At 48.2% G+C, this 20843-nt stretch overlaps 1 protein-coding gene across 1 annotated transcript in view; it reads right to left on the reverse strand.

Annotated features, from left to right (window-relative positions):
* Nucleotides 1-20843, reverse strand: part of LOC124553953 (protein maternal effect lethal 26-like) — an 81497-nt gene that overhangs the window by 25274 nt on the left and 35380 nt on the right. The window contains exon 2 of the mRNA XM_047127967.1: nucleotides 2856-3432. Within this exon, the coding sequence (XP_046983923.1) occupies nucleotides 2856-3421 (566 nt within the window). The 5' untranslated portion in view covers nucleotides 3422-3432. The remainder of the gene's footprint in view (nucleotides 1-2855; nucleotides 3433-20843) is intronic.

The raw sequence follows: 20843 nt of genomic DNA on the forward strand, positions 1-20843 counted from the left end.
ACACTGGTTGAAGACATGCTTACTTACGAGCCTCAGTGTCGGTTAAACGATCAACGAACTTATACTCCTATATCTTCTTTTCCTTCTTATATACTGGGCAATCTGGTGAACGTGGCAAATGATTGCCATGACAGTACACACAGGATGCGGAACACATGAACTCCCCTCATGGAGCGGACATCCAGTCACCACAGAGAGGGGCCTGCGAACAAAACAAGTACTTAAAACACCTCGTAGGAGGTGGTATGTACGGCTTCATGCCAAATCAATAAAGAATAATCTTTATGCCACATCAATAACCAATAATCTTTACTTTCTCAGGGAGGGTATCCCCTTCAAAGGCCAGGACAAAGGCACCAGTATCAATGCGATTGTCCTTCGGACCCTTCTGAGCATGCCGAACAAAGTGAACACCCCGCCCCGTCGTTCAAGATTGTTCCGAAGTTCCTCATCAGTTTGAAGGATGAAGTCCCTGTGAAAAATCACACCTTGTACCATATTTAGAGACTGGTGGGGGGGTGGGGTGGGGTAATGGACACAGGAATTGTGCCAAGATGGTTACAGGCACGAAGGGCTGCAGACTGGGCAGCTGAAGCGGTTTTGATCAGCAACAAACCCGACCGCACCTTGCTCAGGGAGTCCACTTCCCCAAACTTATCTTCAATGTGTTCCACAAAAATAAAGTGTTTGGCATTGCTGAAAGTATCCCCGTCAGTCCTGGTGCAAACCAGATAGCGGGGAAAAGGTTTCACCCCTAGCCGATGGGCCTGACCCACCTGCAAGGGTGTAGCCGCGGGAGGGAAGGCCGAAGGGGCAGGAGAAGCAGCACTAAAAGTATCAGTTCCACGGGGAGAGACAGCTGCAAAAGAATGGCCTGAGTTCTGGATCCGTATGCAGTGTCCGCCCTGATATCACCCACTCCAATCAGGGGCTCTCCTCACGTGCGCCACCCAGCCACAGCAAGGGCCGTCTGGCACAGCAGCCATTGCCGGGAGATCGAATGCACCAGGATGACAAGCTACCACTGCTAGCCTTACCTGAGGTGGTCACAGCACAGATATCAGAAGTGTGATCCCTGTGTGTTCAGGGGGCTCAACCAAAAGGGTACTAGCGACCCCACCACACGGGCTGGCTACCGAGCAGGCTATGCACCCTATCATCAGACAACGACGTGAATGAACAGGTGGAATGAACTACGAGGGCAAACGTCGGGGACACTAGGTAAGGTGCTCTTACCCAAATGGCTCACATGATGCAATAGAAATTTAGTAATGGAGGCCAATCCCCGGAGGGGGACCAGGGAATGCCAAAAGGATGAGGTGATTATGCAGCAAAGCCAAATTACAAAACCAACATAACCAGGAGGATAGCGGGGCCAACATAAGCAAGGACTCCAAGAGAGGGAGAGGAGGGGGCAAAGGAGCAAGGAGAGGAAAGGAGGGTAAGGGCAAGGAAATGCAGCCCTGGAAAGAAGAAAGACTGCACTAGCTTGGCACCCCGTGCTCACCATGCAAGTACTCATGAAAGAATCTTGAGACCCCCAGTCAACAGCTTTGTCAAAAGTGGGTGGAGCAGCAGACAGGTTCAGGACACTCTTGCCATTGGGTTTGGAAGCTTCCACTTAAGGCAGATGAATCAGCAATGATAAAAGGCATGAGGATGCAGAAGACAATGGAAACCACTGCATTAGACACATGAAGTGCATCAACAGGGGATGTGGCCGGTAACTGACAAAAGTATCATGATGATCTTGGCAAGAGATTCCTGACTAGTGCCTATTTGGATACCTGGGGAGACTGCCGTGACCACGAGAAAAAGATTGAATGACCAACAAAAGGATGACATTATACGAGTCAAGATGTGGAACGTAAGGAGTTTGAATGCAATAGGAAAGGCAGACAATAACAAAAGGGAAATGCTAAAGCTCGATCTGGATGCGGTGGTGGTCACTGAAGTGAAATGGAAAGAAGGCAAGGACTTCTGGCCAGAAGAGAATGGGGTAATATCAACAGCAGCAGAAAATGGCGGAACAGGAGTAGGATTCATTATGAGTAGGAAGCTAGGGCAGACAGCGAACTACTGTGAACAAGTCGGTGACAGGGTTCTTCTCAACCAACACCAGCACAAGCAACGAGAATTCAGGTATACATGCCGACATCACAAGTTGACAATGAAGATGTAGAAAAACTATATGATGATACTCAACACTTAATCCAGTACATAAAGGGAGATAAATATCTAATAGTCGGGGGGGACAAAAAAGCAGTTGTAGGGGAAAGAGTAAAAGAAAGGGTTACAGGAGAAGACAGACCTGGTACTAGGAATGAGAGAGAAGAAAGACTAGTTGAGATGTACAATAAACCTCAGCTAGCAATAGCAAATACTCTCTTTGAGACTCACAAGAGGTGGTGGTACACTTGGGAAACGATGCGAGATATGTGAAGATTTCAGTTACATACCATCATCTTCAGGCAGAGATTCAGAAATCAGATACTGGACTGTAAGGTGTACACAGAAGCAGATACGGATGCAGATCACAATTTAGTAGTTTCGTTCAATGACTTTATGCTAAAATCTACATTAGTGGGCTCTACACATGCTTTATAAGAGAACTAATCAAATGTAGACAGATTCCTTAACCATTGAAATTATCCCCTCAATGATTTGTTTACTTAACATAACTGCTAACAAAAAGAGCTGAATATGGAGCTTTGATAAACCAGTCATGACAGACCAATGACAGCATTGTGAGCTGTAAGGAGAGACACACACACACACACACACACACACACACACACACACACACACACACACATTATTGTTAAAGACAGAATAACGTCTTGCCTCGGGCTCACCTGGCTTCTGCTGGTGGCTCACCAAGCAGCCGACTGACTTCGACGATGTCTTTTGGGTACTCGAGCACGGCGTCTGCCCAGCCCCGCGTCGCCATTGCTTTGTAGTCGTGGGCCCTTATGAACTGGACGGTGGCTGCAGTTAGGCTGGGGCACGAGTGCCTCACCGCCAGCACAGCTGCAGCCGCCGCCGTCTCCACCTCCAGCTGCACCGCCACCTGCTGTTCGCAGGCGGCCTTCAGCGCGGACAGGCCGTATTTGTCGGCTGCCATCAACAGCTCCCGGGCCGTGTCGGTCAGCTGGGGGGCCTGCAGGGTGTACATGTAAGACAGTAGCTGCCTCAGCACCGGGCCCCCCACGTCCGCGATTCTGACCTCGCCGCAGCTGGCCTCCAGCGTGTCGTGCTGGAACATGGCTCGGAACACGGGGCTCCTGGCGGCCAGGACCGCGCGGTGCGCCGCCAGCCGCGTCCCTCCCGCCACCAGCGTGACGACCGCGCCGTCGCCCGCGTCCAGCAGGGCGCCCAGGTCCACGGCCGCCGTCCTCTGAACCTCAGCAGCTGCCGACATGGCGGAAGGTCCTGAAACACGGCGCCACCGAGCCGGCCTTACACGGCACCCTCCACACACCCTCCACACTCGTACGGCGCACGTGCAGACCAGTACAGCAGCTGCTAATTTTTTTAATTTTTTTTTTTTGTGGTTTTAGGGCGCACAACTACAATGGTCATCAGCACCCAGACTACATTAGGAATGCACAGCGAGGCACTAGGTTAAAACAGCAACTAAAATGGAAAACACGATAAAAGACAGATTGACAGGCATACGATTAAAAAAACAGCAGAATCACATCTCCTTAGACAGGTTTGTCAAGTGGATAAAACGAAGAACGCGAGCAGCTGCTCCTGGGTCATCCGCTAAAATGGCATCCAGAGTACACGGCAGGCCAAGATCAACGGGCAGTGTATTAAAATTCGGACAGGACGTTAAAATGTGGCATACCGTCAGCAATTCCCCACATGGGCAGAACGCCGCCGGCACAGCCATCAGCAGATGGCGATGGCTGAACCGGCAGTGTCCAATTCGTAACTGGGCCAAAACGACCTCCTGCCGCCGAGAAGGGCGTAAGTGCAGCCCAATCGGCATGCCACAGCGATAAAATGCGCTGACAAATGACCCTGCTACAATCCCATGAAGGGACACAACAAGAAGCTGTTCGAGGCTGGAGGACCGCAGCCTTGGCCACGGCATCTGCAGCTTCGTTCCCAGGGTTACCGACACTGCTAGGAACCCACATAAATGTAACAAGAGAACCGTCGTCCAACAGCTGCTGAAGAGAGCGTTGGATCCGGTGCACAAAAGGGTGAACCGGATACAGATCACTGAGGCTCTGGATGGCGCTCAGGGAATCGGAGCAGATGACATCAGCAGAATGTCAGTGGCGGCAGATGTAAAGAACAGCCAGGTAGAGAGCAAATAGCTCAGCTGTGAAGACCGAACAATGGCCACGGAGCCGGTATTTGACACTGCGTGCCCCGACAATAAAAGAACACCCGACACCGTCATCGGTCTTAGAGCTATCTGCATAAATGAAGATCATATTAATTAACTTTGAACGAAGTTCGATAAAACGGGAGCAGTATACCAAAGCGGGGGTAACCTCCTTTGGGAGCGAACTGAGGTCAAGGTGAACGCGAACCTGAGCCTGGAGCCAAGGTGGCGTTTGGCTCTCGCCCACTCTAAAGGTTGCAGGGAGTGAAAAATCAAGGTGCTGAAGGAGGCGACGAAAGCGAACTCCAGGGGGTAGCAGGGCAGAGACATACAACACGTATTGACGGTCGAGAGAGTCGTCAAAAAAGAAACGATAAGACCGGTGGTCGGGCATTGACAATAGCCGACAGGCATACCGATAAAGCAGTATATCGCACTGGTAGGTTAGTGGCAATTCAATTTACCGGCTTCAGTATGAAGACTCTCGACGGGACTAGTATAGAACGCTCCCATCGCAAGACGTAAACCCTGGTGTTGTATATGGTGGTGGTGGTGGTGGTGGTGGTGGTGGTGGTGTGTTGGGGCTTATGGGCGCTCAACATCGAGGTCATCAGCGCCCTGACACATTAAAAGGAACGAATGTGGACAGACCTAAGAAAACTAAAGCACACACTCAAACAAAGCAGGAAATGAAGGAAAATGCTACCTAAGAAAGTAAAACCTACGGAAAGGGGAAACATGGCAACAAGAATGTCACAGGAAATTGTTATTGGCTGGCCACTTACATAAAATATGGTCGAGCTTGTCACACAGTGAGCAAATTAAAATCCTCTCCCTAAAATCTTTGTAAAAACATTTGACAGGGCACAGAACTTTAAAACTTTAACCACATTCGTCCGAGTGTTGCCTAAAAGAGATGGCAGGTCCGCTGGCAAGTCAGCCGCGACCCGCTGGTCAGAAAATAAAACGCAATCCAATAAAACGTGGCGCACAGTGACCTGGACGCCGCAAGTACCACAAATTGGAGGGTCCTCTCACCGGAGCAGGAAGCCGTGCGTCATAGGGCTGTGGCCTATTCGAAGCTGAGTGAGAAGAACCTCGTCCCGTCGATGGGGCTGAAAGGAAGTACAGCACACACGCGTTGTGGGCTTGACTATACGGAGCTTATTGTCAGTCACTTCCAGCCACTCATCCTCCCACCGACGCATGACCCGTGAGCTCAACAGCGAGGTGAGTGCGTGCAAGGGGATAGCACACTGAGATACTTATGGGGCGAGACACGCCTCCTGGGCTGCTAGATCTGCCCTTTCATTCCCAGCAATGCCAACTAGATCTGCCCTTTCATTCCCAGCAATGCCAACATGCCCCGGAACCCAGCAGAAAGCTACAACCTTCCCCAGTCGCTGTAGTTGGAAGAGGGCATCCTGGATGGTCTGGACAATTTTGTCTGCCAGATACAAACGTTGCAATGAGTGAAGGGCACTGAGTGAATCGGAACAGACAAGAAATTTTGGAGAGGAAGAATGTCTCATGTGCTCCAGTGCCCGCAAGATCGCAAACAATTCTGCATCAAAGACAGTAAAAGTCTGAGGAAGTCGGACCTTGAGGACACGATATGGAAAAACAACTGAGCAACCAACAGAATCCCCTTGTTTCGACCCATCCGTAAAAACAGCTACATAGTCGTGGTGCTCAGATAAAATGGCAGAAAATGCTGCATTAAAAACGGTGGCAGGAGTGCAATCTCTCTTGTACTGCAATAAATCTAAAATCACTCCGGGCCTCTTCAGTAACCAGGGTGGCAGGCGGTTAAAACCTTGGATTTGGGGTTGTACAGACTCCACACCGAAGGACTCTAGTACACGTTGCACACGGATCCCAAACGGCAACGTAGCCCGGGGACGGAGGGAAAAAAGGCGGTCCAGAGGTGCATGGGCAACAAGATGGTGAGCAGGCGATCTGGGAGCTGCAAGAAACTTACAAGCCTGGCGCACCAGCAGGAGCTGCCACCGGATGGTAAGTGGCGGTTCGCCAGACTCAGCACAGAGGCTGGGTACGGGACTGGTCCGATAAGCACCCGTGGCCAGTCGGATCCCAGCATGGTGGACAGCGTCAAGGCCCCGCAAATAAGATGGCCTCGCTGACCCATATACTGTGCACCCATAGTCCAGCCGTGAACGCACAAAAGCTCCATAAAACTGTAGGAGACGCGCCCTGTCCGCGCCCCAAGGCCTGTGGCTGAGGCACTTGAGGATGTTCAGTGCCTTCAGCGTTCTGGCTTTCAAGTCACGTAGGTGTGGCAGCCATGACAACCTGGAGTCAAAAATTAGGCCAAGAAACAGCACTGTGTCTCTAAAATGTAGGACAGTATCCCCCATATGCAAGGCAGGCAAAGTAAAAAGATGACGAGAACGATTAAAATGAACACAAACACACTTTTCGGCAGAAAACCGAAAACCCGTCTTTGCAGCCCACTCCTCTAACCGCCGCACTGTTAGCTGCAACTGACGGCTCACGGTTGCAACACTGGAGGAGGAACAGAAAACAGCAAAGTCGTCCACAAATAAGGAGCACTGTACTGAACTCACTGTAGACGTTATACTGTTGATGGCTATGGCAAAGAGGGTAACGCTTAAAACACTGCCCTGGGGGCACCGTTCTCTTGCTCAAAGCGATCAGACAGGGTGTTACCATCGCGGGTCCGAAAAAACTGCTGAGACAGGAAAGACCGGATGAAAATCGGGAGGCGGCCACGAAAGCCCCATTGATGCATTTGTGCAAGAATACAGTGTCTCCAAGTAGTATCATATGCCTTACTGATATCAAAGAAGATACCGATACAGTGATGCTGACGGAGAAAAGCCTGCTGAATAGCCGCCTCTAGGAGGGTCAGGTTGTCGACCGTGGACCGAAATTTTCGGAATCCACACTGAAAGCGGCTAAGGAGCTGTCAGGTCTCTAGCAGCCAGACCAGACGACGGTTAACCATCCGTTTCAGGGTCTTTCCGACACAGCTTGTCAAGGCGATACTACGATAACTACCGGGACATGTGCGGTCCTTTCCTGGTTTGAGGAGAGGGATGAGAATTGCCTCCCTCCACGAGGTGGGGAACACCAGTCTGCCATTTGAGATTAAAACATTCGAGGAGGATTTCCTTTGACGCCGCTGGCAGATGTCGAAGCATGGAGTACCGGATGCGGTCGTAACCTGGTGCAGTGTCAGAAGTCTCAGTAAGTGGCGATTCAAGTTCCCACATGGAGAAAGGGCAATTTTAGGCCTCAGAACTGTTCGACTGAAAGTCGAAGATCGCTGTTTCGACAGTCGCACGGTAGCGACGAAACGCTGGATCCTGATTTGCAGTGGCAGTACTTTGTGCAAAATGCTCTGCCAGCGTCTGAGCAATGGCTTTGGGTGTCGTTTGGAGGCATCCCTGGTTCAGGACAGCAGCTATTGGTAAACGGCTATGTTTACCGGAAATCCTCCGGTTGGCTTCCCATACTCTTGTGGAACAAGTGGAACGGTTGATGAGTCCAGGAACTCCTGCCATGACCTTTTCTTGCTCTCTGTAATGACACGGCGTGCCCTGGCTCTCGTGATTCGAAAGGCGGTAAGATTGACCGCTGTTGGGCGGCATTTAAATCGGCGAAGAGCCGCACGCCTGTCCCGGATGGCTGAACGGCACTCTTCTGTCCACCAAGGCACAAGGCGCCGCTTAAGAGTGCCAGAAGACTGTGGTATGGACAGGTCAGCAGCATGATGGACCACAAGCGTGATGTGATCCACCCATTCCTGTACGTTATTGTGGCGGTCAAAGACAGCCAACCGAGTGAACAGTGGCCAGTTAGCCCTGCCAATCATCCACAATGGTGGCCGCTGCTCCAGTGATACACTATCCAGGAAATTAATGCGGATAGGGAAGTGATCGCTGGAATGAAGGTCGTCAATGACCTCCCAGTGAACAGAGTCGGTGAGGGTTGGAGAGCAGAAAGATAGGTCAATGGCTGAGAATGACCCAGTAGCATTAGAGAAATGAGTCGGAGTACCTGTGTCGAGGATGCACAACACTTGAGATGTTAGGAGGCTCTCCAAAATTCGACCTCGAGCGCAAAGAGAAGTGGAGCCCCACAGGACATGATGGGCATTGAAGTCTCCCAGGAGGAGAAATGGGCGGGGGAGTTGGTCGATAAGATCTGTGAGAGCGTCTAAGGTCATTGCATCTGGAGGGGGTAAATAAAGGGAGCAAACGGTAAGCCTCCGAGATGAATGAATTTCAACTGCAACTGCTTGCAGGTCAGTATCCAGGGGGAGAGCAGAGGAGTGGTGGTCATTATTGACAAACACAGCGACTCCGCCTTTGGCCCTTTCTCCAGTCAGGTCATCTTTGCGATATGACGTATAGCCCCTTAGTACAGGAGCATCAGATGGTTTTAAATGCGTTTCCTGTAAACACAAGCACAGGGGACGTTGCCGTGCTAAGAGGTTCAGTTCCTCCACATGTGCCCGGAATCCATTCATGTTCCACTGTATAATGGGAGCCATCTATAAGGGTGGGAGTACCTTCATTCTCACTTTCTGTTGGGGAGCAGAGCCCGCAACAGGTGGAGGCTCAGTTTTGGGGCGAGATGATTGCCCCACTCTGACATCAACCTACATCGCCTCAGAAGAGGAGTCGATAGAGATGTCAGAGAGAATGACATCCACATCAGGAGACTGTATAACTGCAGTCTCCTTTAGTGGGCGAGTCTTCACCTTTGTCTTTGGCTTCGATGTTCTGGACTGAGGTGGCATTGGAGCCAAAACCTCAGAAGCAGTAGGGGGTGTAGCAGCGCTGGGCAGTGCACAAGACTGGCCCCGGGAAGGGGCAGGAAGTTCCATGATGTCGGCTACCACGGCCTGGTCAGAAGGCCGGGGGGGAGCAGCAGGCTTCACAGGAACGGCAACAGCACACGTACATTGACAAGCGCAGGTGCTAGTGCTGACAGTAGCAACCTCCGTTTGTGTAGCAGCATCAGTTTTCAAGACTGGTTGTTTGAGAACGGAAGAAAAGGAAGCAGCGAACGTGGGCGGCTGCATGGACTTTTAGATTTTCTTCGCCTCACCATACGGGATGCGTTTTGTAGTTTTTAGTTCCTGGGTCTTCCGTTCCTCAAGGAAAACTCTGCACACCCTACTCCACACAGGGTGAGCCCCAGAGCAGTTGACACACTTGGGAGGAGAGGAGCAACCAACTCCCTCATGGGCGGCTTTACCACAATTCCCGCAAGTGGCTTCCCCTCTACAGCCGAGAGTAGTGTGTCCAAAGTGTTGGCATTTAAAACACCGCATGGGGTTGGGGTAATAAGGCCGTACACTGAGACGTAGGAAACCTGCCTTCACATGCTCTGGTAATTTGGTGGTGTTAAATGTAAGGATAAATGAGTCAGTCTTTATGAGAGCACCATCCACCCGTTTCATAATGTGTTGCACGTCGACAATTCCTTCCCGGGACCATTCAGCCTTCAGTTCGTCTTGGGGAATGTCAACGAGATCTCTGCAAGTCACAACACCCTTGCTGTAGTTCAAGGTGGTGTGAAATTCAGTCTCTATCGCAAACTCCCCAAGAAATTGTGCCTTCTGAAGGTTCTGGACTTGCTGGAAGCTAGATGTTTCAACCAACAAGGTGCCATTTCGCAAGCGCTTTACAGATTTTAATGTGCCAGCAATACCTTCTAAGCCCTTCTGTATATAAAATGGAGAAACTTTTTCAAAACTCCCATCTTTTAATTATGAAAAACACATTCTGCGAAGCAGCATGCGTTCTGTTACTACTACCTGAATCAGGAGGACTGGCTACACGAGCCCCCTTGTTGGATTGGGTGTTAGAACCCACCAGCGGTCCACCCTTTCCACTGGCCGGAGAAGAATAAAAGTCCGAGGGTTCCATCTCGGTCCCACTAGCAGCTAGGGAACTAGAAGTCCACCTAGACAGAGCCCCGCGTGCCTAGGTAAGCCTTATACAACTGGGGCGCGGCAGGTGCCCCAGAGGTTGCCCGCTTGCGACTGTTCCACCCCAACAGCCATGCATCTTATAGGCGCGCAGCACACCATAAGATTGAGGGGTTTTTATAGAGGTTTACCTTCCTCGCAATCCAGGCGGTCAAGCCAAGATTACCATTCCCCGCAGCACACAACATTCCACCGCCGCGCCATGCGGTGGTCGCTGAAGCATGTCCGGGGGTTACGGTGACAGGAGACTGGCGGCACTGACCAGTCCCCAGCTCAGGACCCCGGGGTCGCCAAGTCCGTACTCAGCAAATGAATGCTGAGCCCCTGGGGGGCCGGTGTTGTATAGAGTTGAGGCGGCGTAGGATGGATGGCCGTGCAGAGGAGTACACGAAGCTCCCATAATCCAGTTTTGAGCGGACCTTCGACCGATACAGACGAAGCAGGACGGTTCGATCCGCTCCCCACGACATTCTACTGAGAACACGGATGACATTTAGAGAACGGATACAACGGGCAGCCAAATATGAAACATGTGGCGACCAGCTAAGTCCTTACCAAGTCGTAAGGACGGTAGGAGAAACACTTTGTAGCGGCGGAAGTTAATACAGACCGTCTTCTCGGCAGAAAAACGGAAGCCATTGGCGACACTCCAGGAGTAAAGACGGTCAAGACAGCGCTCCAGGAAACATCTCCACTGTGCGCTGCAATAGATGGTAAAATCGTCCACGAAAAGGGAGCCTGATATCAGGTGGGAGGTAATCCACTATTGGATTGATTGCTATGGCGAAGAGAGCGACGCTCAAAACTGAGCCCTGTGGCACCCCATTCTCCTGGCGAAAGGCGTCGGACACGACAGAACCCACACGTACCCAGAACTGTCGATCCATTAAAAAGGAACGAATAAAAAGAGGGAGGCGACCGCGAAGGCCCCATGTATGCATGGTGCGGAGAATGCCCGCCCTCCAACAGGTGTCGTAAGCCTTCTCCAAATCAAAGAACACAGCCGCGGGCGCTTCCGCAAGAAGTTATTCATAATGAAGGTCAACAAGGTAACCAGATGGTCAACAGCAGAGCGGCGCCTACGAAATCCACATTGTACATTGGTAAGTAGGCGTCGAGATTCGAGCAGCCAAACCAAACGAGAGTTAACCATTCGCTCCATCACCTCACAGACACAGCTGCTAAGTGTTATGGGTCGATAACTGGAAGGCAAGTGCTTGTCCTTACCCGGCTTAGGAATCGGGACAACAATAGACTCGCGCCAGCATGCGGGAACATGTCCCTCAATCCAGATGCGATTGTAAGTACGAAGAAGAAAACCTGCAGGAGAAAGGTTCTTCAGCATCTGAATAGAATCAGGCCCTGGAGCGGAGGACCGTGACCGGGCAAGTGCATTGTCGAGTTCCCGCATGGTGAATGGGGCATTATAACTTTCACGATTCGAGGAGTGGAAGTTAGGTGGCCTTGCCGCCTCTGCCTGTTTTCGGGGGAGGAAGACAGGGTGGTGAAGAGCGGAGCTCGAAACCTCTGTGAAAAAGCGGCCGAAGGCATCGGAGACATCCTCAGGGGCCACAAGGACGTCATTCGCGACCGTCACGCCAGAAACTGGTGGGTGGACCTTAGTGCCAGATAGCCGGCGCAGGCTACCCCAGACAACAGAAGGAGTAAAATTGTTGAACGAGCTTGTGAAAGCAACCCAGCTGGCTTTCTTGCTTTCTTTAATAACACGACACTGCGCACGTAATCGTTTATAATTAATACAATTTCTATAGAACAATACTGATACTAAAGAGGAAAGGAAGCATGTTAAGCGCGTAAAATGACCATCATTCAATACAAATTCCCGAAAACGCTCAAATACCCCATTACCCGTGTAGGACATTACACACACGCACACACACACACACTCTCTCTTGAAATGCATACCGTCTCGGCAGTCCAACTTTTATTCGGCGCCCCTGCATTACCGTGTGTTCAGTGATGCACTCTCCGCGGGAACTCGATCCAATTCTGTTTTGATTTGTGCGGCAGCCCAACCCTCCTAATGAAAGAAAAAGTTTAACAACAGCACGAAACCTTCTCTCCATTTTCAGTCGCATTCGGTACACTGACCAATTCTGTGAACTGTAAGATGTGCACCGTTGAAATTCTTCACGCCACCTTTGGAATAATCACACTTACGAAAGCGCAACAAAAAATGTTGCGCTCTTTCGTCGGAGTTTAGCAGACTCGTGAGACGCCCCCGTACACAGAGGGTGGCCCGCAGGACGAGTCCCTCCCTCCCTCCTTCTGCTGGACTCCAGGCTGGACACCGCTGGCCTCCAGGGCGTCGCCGACTCTCCTCACGACGCACAATCACTGCTGGTGATTCGCGCCTTTAAGTCGCAATTTATGAATTTCATTATAGGTTTGTCGTCATTAACCGACACGAATTCGACGAATCTGCACATAGCAGTTCCGGTCAATTAGCCGTCTTCAGTGTTCAGACTCATGTTTGAAAGTAGGGAAGAACAAACACCTTTCTTGTGAAAAAGGATGTACGCTGCTATACTTTACATTACTATTTAATAAATTTAGTATTTTCTACGGAATGAAGCGAATTATCCTGTTTATAGGTGTATTCCTACAGCAAAACATGCTTCGCGTAATTTACTGCACGCGAGACTCAAAAGTGAATTTTGTTAGCTTTACCGAGGTGACACTTTATCGTCAGTTTGTAAATAAGTAGATATTTCGTTGAATTCATCCGAGTTTCTCACACGATTTTGTTCACTTCGTTATCCAACGGATCCCTGAAAACAGTTTAAAGATTTTGTTTTTATTCATCGTTAACACCGAGTATTTGTGATAAAACAATCAATCCAGAATTTATGTTAAACAAGAAATTACGTAATTTTTCATAAAAAATAAATTTAACATTTATTAGCCCTATGTTTTCGTATTATGGGACCCATAGTATTCACGCAGGGAGTCGGCTGGTTCTTTCATTTCCTTTCGAAAGACGAAATCATTTTTTATTAATTGCAAAGGTGTTTGGTATATTTCATAAAAAAATATTGCACGTTTTCTATAAAGTATTTTTCAATTCTTTGGGAAGCATCATCGTAATCACGATTCAATTCACGTAATCACAATCGACAAGAAAAATGAGAAATGAACCGGGCGACAAAGGACGACGATTTTGTGGCGATCCCGATCACACTACAGCGCGAGGGGAACAGAAACGACGGCGACACACGGTGAGTCCGTTGCAGTCTGAGGCCATCTGCAGAACGTTTCCCAGAGACTGCCGCACTTCACGCCTCCTCTCGCTGCTGTCAATCCTACCCGTCTACTGTTTGTGGGCCGTGGCGCCCTTCCATCGCCAATATCGATATCCCGTGTGACGGAAGAGTCTCCGGTCGGCGCTGGTCGAGCCAGCTCGTGTTGGAAGCCAGCCGGCGTCCCTAAAGCCGTCGGCACACGGACCGTGGATCCCAACGTTGGGCGTGCCGAGTTTCTGACGTCATAGCGTGGAATAGCACGTTCTGGAGTCTTTCCGAGCGTGCAGAGCAGTATCTGGCATGTCAGATATTCTGAGCGTTGACCAATGAGATGTCACAACGCCACCTACGTCACACGCACGCCGTGTCCATTCATTACAGAGTTGTGAGGCGCCATATTGGCATTCATTTCAAGCTTACATGTATGTATGCCGTTTCTGAGCACCAGCAAATCGAGAATCACTGGAAAACCCGTTGTTGACTGTGTGGTTCGTTGCAATAAAATAATGAGAAATATATTCGTGGCAAAAGAATTGTTGTAACTTGCGTCTTATGAGAGTAGGCTATTTGAAGGCAGCGACACACTCAAGATCCACCCAGAACGCATTATTCTTGGTTAAATTTGTTATAATTAAATTTTAATTAGTAACATATCTACGATAAGGTTTTCTGCAAGGGGTAACATACTATCATTGCCTACTATGGATCTGTTGTGGGTCTAGCGCAAAGAGCAGCGTCATTGTCTAGTATTGTTTGTTGGTTGGGCCGCGTCTTGACATTTCTAAATTTTATTTCCTAACATTCGCGTTTTTATTAGGTTCTGATACTTTATAATTAGTTTCATTTAAGTATATACTATAATATTTGATGTTATGTAAATACAAGTTCACCTTTTTCTGAGGGGGTGACTGTTCGATTGGCTTAATCTACAAGACAGCTTGCGCTACTTGTATAAAGATATTTTGCACCTTTTTCTTTTCCACTTCGTAATTCACATGTTGCAAAGCTTTTGCTACTGGGTAGGAACCGTGATTAAGTAAGACTGACCTTGGGGTTGTACTAAAATGTGGGAATGTTTATGTTATGCGGAGAAGGATCCCAAATTTGTACCGCACTGTTTGTAATGCAACTTTCCTAAGCCTGTGTCCTTATTGATTGGACATGGTAATTCCCTTTTCGTGGACGATGGAGGAAACGTGCGTTTTAATAGAGCTAACGTGGGAATTTTACGCGCGCCCGCTGAGTAAACAGTGTGATTTACGAACTAGAAACATCCCTCGACTGCCGCTGGAGTGCGTTGCGATCGCATATACCACGTTGGGGGCCCACGTACCGTGTGCACAAGTCGCATCGTTCCTGAGCGTTCAGCAGCGCGTTGAACTCGGCACGCTCAACGTTCACGTTCGACAGCACGGTCCGTGTGGCGACGGCTTAACCGTGGTGCACGGGCCTCGCCGCGCTCGTCTTTTGTCGCGCCGGATGTACGGTGGCGATCACTGGGCGCCCCGACGTGCGAGTTTTTTGTGGATTCGTCGTCTCACGCTGAACAGCTTCCCAGCTCGTAACTTGCAAGCTCCAACTTATTCTGTCTTTAACTATGGCGGTTGTTGAAACTTATTGTGGCATGGGTAGCTGCCGGAGATGGTTCTCAACTTGGTTCCACAGTGGCTGTTTTAAGGAGGCTGATGTTCCTCATTTCGCTTCTCGTCGTCTGTGGATTGAGTGTTTTAAGTGGTTTTCATGCAAGTATTGTTTTAGGCCATAGTGGCCGCTTGGGGACTGGTTGCCGTTGTGTAGGCGCCCGACAGCCGTACAGTTAATGGTTTAATTATTTGTCACGGCAGGATTTGGTGTGTGTATTTGATGCTGAAAGTGCCTCAAGGCAACTGGAAGTGATCTCTTAAGTTTCCAGCTAATTTAGTCGGAGACGGGTCCTTTAGAGTATTGCTCCACAAGAACTTGGGGGCACGCTTACTATATATTCGAGTGTGGCTGTGATTTGACCTTGTTTTCGTTGCAGTCTATTTGTGCTGCAGGCCATTTGTTGGGTCTGCTCGTTTCGTGGCGTCGGTGGGGTTTTGGATTCTCGTCAGGACAGCTCACTGTGAGGCTGGTCGGGCTATATACGAGGGTTATTCCAAAAGTAAGGACCGGTTATAAAAAAAAATCAAAACTAAAATGTTTTTTCAAAACAATTGTTTTATTTACATTCCTTACATCTTTATCTATTTTTCTACATAACTTCCATACTTATTTAAACATTTGTCACATCGTTCAACAAGCTTTTGAATGCCCATGTTATAGAAATCGGCCGCCTGTGAGATAACCAGTCCTTAACTGCTTCTTTCACTTCATCATCTGTGTCGAAGCGCTTGCCGCCGAGAAACTCCTTTAAGTAACGGAACAGGTGGAAATCACTTGGCGCCAGGTCCGGACTGTAAGGAGGATGGTCCATCTGTTCCCATCCAAATTTCTTGATCAGAGCTTGCGTTTCATTTGCAGTGTGGGGTCTGGCATTGTCATGCAACAACAAGATTCCAGACGACAAAAGACCACGTCGCTTATTCTGGATTGCACGTCGAAGTTTACTCAGGGTAGCGCAGTAGGCGGCTTTATTAATCGTTGTTCCTCTCTCCATAAAGTCGACTAACAATACTCCACGTCTATCCCAGAACACAGTCGCCATAACCTTACGTGTTGAGATTGTCTGCTTTGCCTTGACCTTGACTGGCGATGACGTGTGACGCCATTGCATTGACTGACGTTTAGACTCTGGAGTGATGTGAGAAACCCATGTCTCATCCCCTGTGACAACATTGTCTAAAAGACTGTCACCTTCCTTATGATATCGCTCCAAAAAATCAAGAGCAAAAGCCATTCTTTTCATTCGTTGGGGCTCAGTAAGCAGCCTGGGAACCCAACGGGCACACAATTTGTGAAACTTCAAATGTTCAGACACAATTCTGTACAAAGTTGTTCTACTCACATTCGGAAAATGCATGTCTACGTCTGTAATAGTGAATCGGCGATCTTCACGAATTTTTTTGTCAACCGCATTGACCAAATCGTCTGAAATCACTGATGGTCGGCCACACCGTGGTTCATCGTGCACATGATCCCGTCCTTCATTAAAAGCTCGCACCCACTTGCGCACTTTACTGTCGCTCATTATGTTAGGACCGAACACTTCAGTAATCTGCCGATGGATTTCCGCCGCTGAATTGTTTCTTGCAGACAAAAACCGTATCACTGCCCTTACTTCACAATCGGCGGGCTGATCAATTGTCTTAAACATTGTAAAGTGACACTGTGAACTACACTCAGCAACAGTAACAAAGCGAATGGCGGCGTTTGACGCGCAAGGCTTGCCGGGAGTCGGCGCGCATGCGTGTTTTGTCATTGGCGCCAAATTTCAATAGTTACGGCGAATCGGACCTTACTTTTGGAATAACCCTCGTATATAGACATACACCGCCTGCTAGTGGGCCCTTGCAGAAGCCGTGGGGAGTGAAGGCTCTGACTGCCTGCCTGCCGCAGCGGTATTGCTTCCGAATACTGCTGTGGGCTTTAACGATGTTCTCTAAAGTTATGTGAGGCCACTTTGTCAATATTAGCGTTTCTGTAAGTCATTTTACAAGTTATTACTTGCCATTCTCATTCAACACTTGTGTTAATCATTTGTGTATGTGCGACTCATTGTTCCTGTGTTCCAGTTTTGCGACCTTGGTTGGCCCACTTTCATCTACATCTACATCCATACTCCGCAAGCCACCTGACGGTGTGCGGCGGAGGGTACCTTGAGTACCTCTATCGGCTCTCCCTTCTATTCCAGTCTCGTATCGTTCGTGGAAAGGAGGATTGTCGGTATGCTTCTGTGTGGGCTCTAATCTCTCTGATTTTATCCTCATGGTCTCTTCGCGAGATATACGTAGGAGGTAGCAATATACTATTCGACTCTTCGGTGAAGGTATGTTCTCGAAACTTTAACAAAAGCCCGTACCGAGCTACTGAGCGTCTCTCCCGCAGAGTCTTCCACTGGAATTTATCTGTCATCTCCGTAACGCTTTCGCGATTACTAAATGATCCTGTAACGAAGCGCGCTGCTCTCCGTTGGATCTTCTCTATCTCTTCTATCAAACCTATCTGGTACGGATCCCACACTGCTGAGCAGTATTCAAGCAGTGGGCGAACAAGCGTACTGTAACCTACTTCCTTTGTTTTCGGATTGCATTTCCTTAGGATTCTTCCAATGAATCTCAGTCTGGCATCTGCTTTACCGACGATCAACATTATATGATCATTCCATTTTAAATCACTCCTAATGCGTACTCCCAGATAATTTATGGTATTAACTGCTTCCAGTTGCTGACCCATTTTGTAGCTAAATGATAAAGGATCTATCTTTCTGTGTATTCGCAGCACATTACACTTGTCTACATTGAGATTCAATTGCCATTCCCTGCACCATGCGTCAATCGCTGCAGATCCTCCTGCATTTCAGTACAATTTTCCATTGTTACAACCTCTCGATACACCACAGCATCATCTGCAAAAAGCCTCAGTGAACTTCCGATGTCATCCACAAGGTCATTTATGTATATTGTGAATAGCAACGGTCCTATGACACTCCCCTGCGGCACACCTGAAATCACTCTTACTTCGGAAGACTTCTCTCCATTGAGAACGACATGCTGCGTTCTGTTATCTAGGAACTCCTCAATCCAATCACACAATTGGTCTGATAGTCCATATGCTCTTACTTTGTTCATTAAACGACTGTGGGGAACTGTATCGAACGCCTTGCGGAAGTCAAGAAACACGGCATCTACCTGTGAACCCGTGTCTATGGCCCTCTGAGTCTCGTGGACGAATAGCGCGAGCTGGGTTTCACATGACCGTCTTTTTCGAAACCCATGCTGATTCCTACAGAGTAGAGTTCTAGTCTCCAGAAAAGTCATTATACTCGAACACAATACATGTTCCAAAATTCTACAACTGATCGACGTTAGAGATATAGGTCTATAGTTCTGCACATCTGTTCGACGTCCCTTCTTGAAAACAGGGATGACCTGTGCCCTTTTCCAATCCTTTGGAACGCTACGCTCTTCTAGAGACCTACGGTACACCGTTGCAAGAAGGGGGGCAAGTTCCTTCGCGTACTCTGTAAAATTGAACTGGTATCCCATCAGGTCCAGCGGCCTTTCCTCTTTTGAGCGATTTTAATTGTTTCTCTATCGCTCTGTCCTCTATTTCCATATCTACCAATTTGTCATCTGTGTGACAATCTAGAGAAGGAACTACAGTGCAGTCTTCCTCTGTGAAACAGCTTTGGAAAAAGACATCTACTATTTCGGCCTTTAGTCTGTCATCCTCTGTTTCAGTACCATTTTGGTCACAGAGTGTCTGGACATTTTGTTTTGATCCACCTACCGCTTTGACATAAGACCAAAATTTCTTAGGATTTTCTGCCAAGTCAGTACATAGAACTTTAATTTCGAATTCATTGAACGCCTCTCGCATAGCCCTCCTCACACTACATTTCGCTTCGCGTAATTTTTGTTTGTCTGCAAGTCTTTGGCTATGTTTATGTTTGCTGTGAAGTTCCCTTTGCTTCCGCAGCAGTTTTCTAACTCGGTTGTTGTACCACGGTGGCTCTTTTCCATCTCTTACAATCTTGCTTGGCAAATACTCATCTAACGCATTATGTACAATGGTTTTGAACTTTGTCCACTGATCCTCAACACTATCTGCACTTGAGACAAAACTTTTGTGTTGAGCCAATCTGAAATCTGCTTTTTGTCACTTTTTCTAAACAGAAAAATCTTCCTACCCTTTTTAATATTCCTATTTACGGCTGAAATCATCGATGCCGTAACCGCTGTATGATCGCTGATTCCCTGTTCTGCGTTAACATTTTCAAATAGTTCGGGTCTGTTTGTCACCAGAAGGTCTAATACGTTATCGCCACGAGTCTGTTCGCTGTTTAACTGCTCAAGGTAGTTTTCAGATAAAGCACTTAAAAAAATTTCACTGGATTCTTTGTCCCTGCCACCCGTTATGAACGTCTGAGTCTCCCAGTCTATATCCGGCAAATTAAAATCTCCACCCAGAACTATAACATGGTGGGGAAACCTACTCGAAATATTTTTCCAAATTATCCTTCAGGTGCTCAGCCACAACAGCTGCTGAGCCAGGGGGCCTATAGAGACATCCAATTACCATGTCTGAGCCTGCTTTAACCGTGACCTTCACCCAAATCATTTCACATTTCGGATCTCCGTCAATTTCCTTCGATACAATTGCACATCTTATCGCTATAAACACGCCTCCCCCTTCACTGTCCAGCCTGTCTCTGCGGTATACATTCCAATGTGAGTTTAGTCTTACGTCTTGTTTCAGCCAACTTTCTGTTCCTAGTACTACATGAGCGTTGTGAACGTTCAATGACAGCAGTTCTGGGACCTTTCTGTAGACGCTCCTGCAGTTTACTATTAGCACATTAATATTGTTATTCCCTGTTGCATTTTGCCTACTCCTACTTTGCATGTTTAGTATAAGCATGTTCACTGTGGACCTTTATGTGGGAAGTTCAGTTTTACTAATCTGTAAGATCTTTCTTTTTTTGATGAACTTGTGGTATTATGTGGCTGTGTAACTTTGTGTTGGAAGTGTATAGCGTTACTAGCCTTTTGAGATACGGTTAAACAAGAACGATTCTTTATGATTGATTATTCACCGTGCCTGCTATCCATGTTTTGGTTGCGGATGCAAAATATGATTCTATTTCGTGTTTATGCAATTCAGTTAAAGTGAAATTTTTTATATTGCATCAGTAAGAGGGCGAATGTCCGAACGGAAGTTTATAACAAAGTCTGTTTTGAGTGAAACTAAAATTGTGAAACAATCACAAGCTTGTCCACCACCTGTGATCCCGGGCTTCCTATTTCCTTTAAACACCCACTGGTGTGTGGGTGTGACCGCTCTGTAGTTCCTAACCCGACCATCGTGCTACTTTTTATCCCTTTTTAAAAAATTAAGTTTCATTTCAAGGCGAGGCTACGCACTAAACTTTGTCTTCTAAACGAATTTAATCAGTGCGTATACATGGACAAGGAAAAAAATTCCTTGATTTCCCGGTTAAAAATACACTTTCTCCTGGGTGACAGTATATTTTCCCTTATCAATCGTTTGAATGGTTATAGTTTTAAACATGGGCATACAATTTCCAGGCACTTTAGAAAACGAAACTCAT

The sequence above is a fragment of the Schistocerca americana genome, chromosome 11 (assembly GCF_021461395.2).
Source record: "Schistocerca americana isolate TAMUIC-IGC-003095 chromosome 11, iqSchAmer2.1, whole genome shotgun sequence".
Taxonomy (NCBI): Eukaryota; Metazoa; Arthropoda; class Insecta; order Orthoptera; family Acrididae; genus Schistocerca; species Schistocerca americana.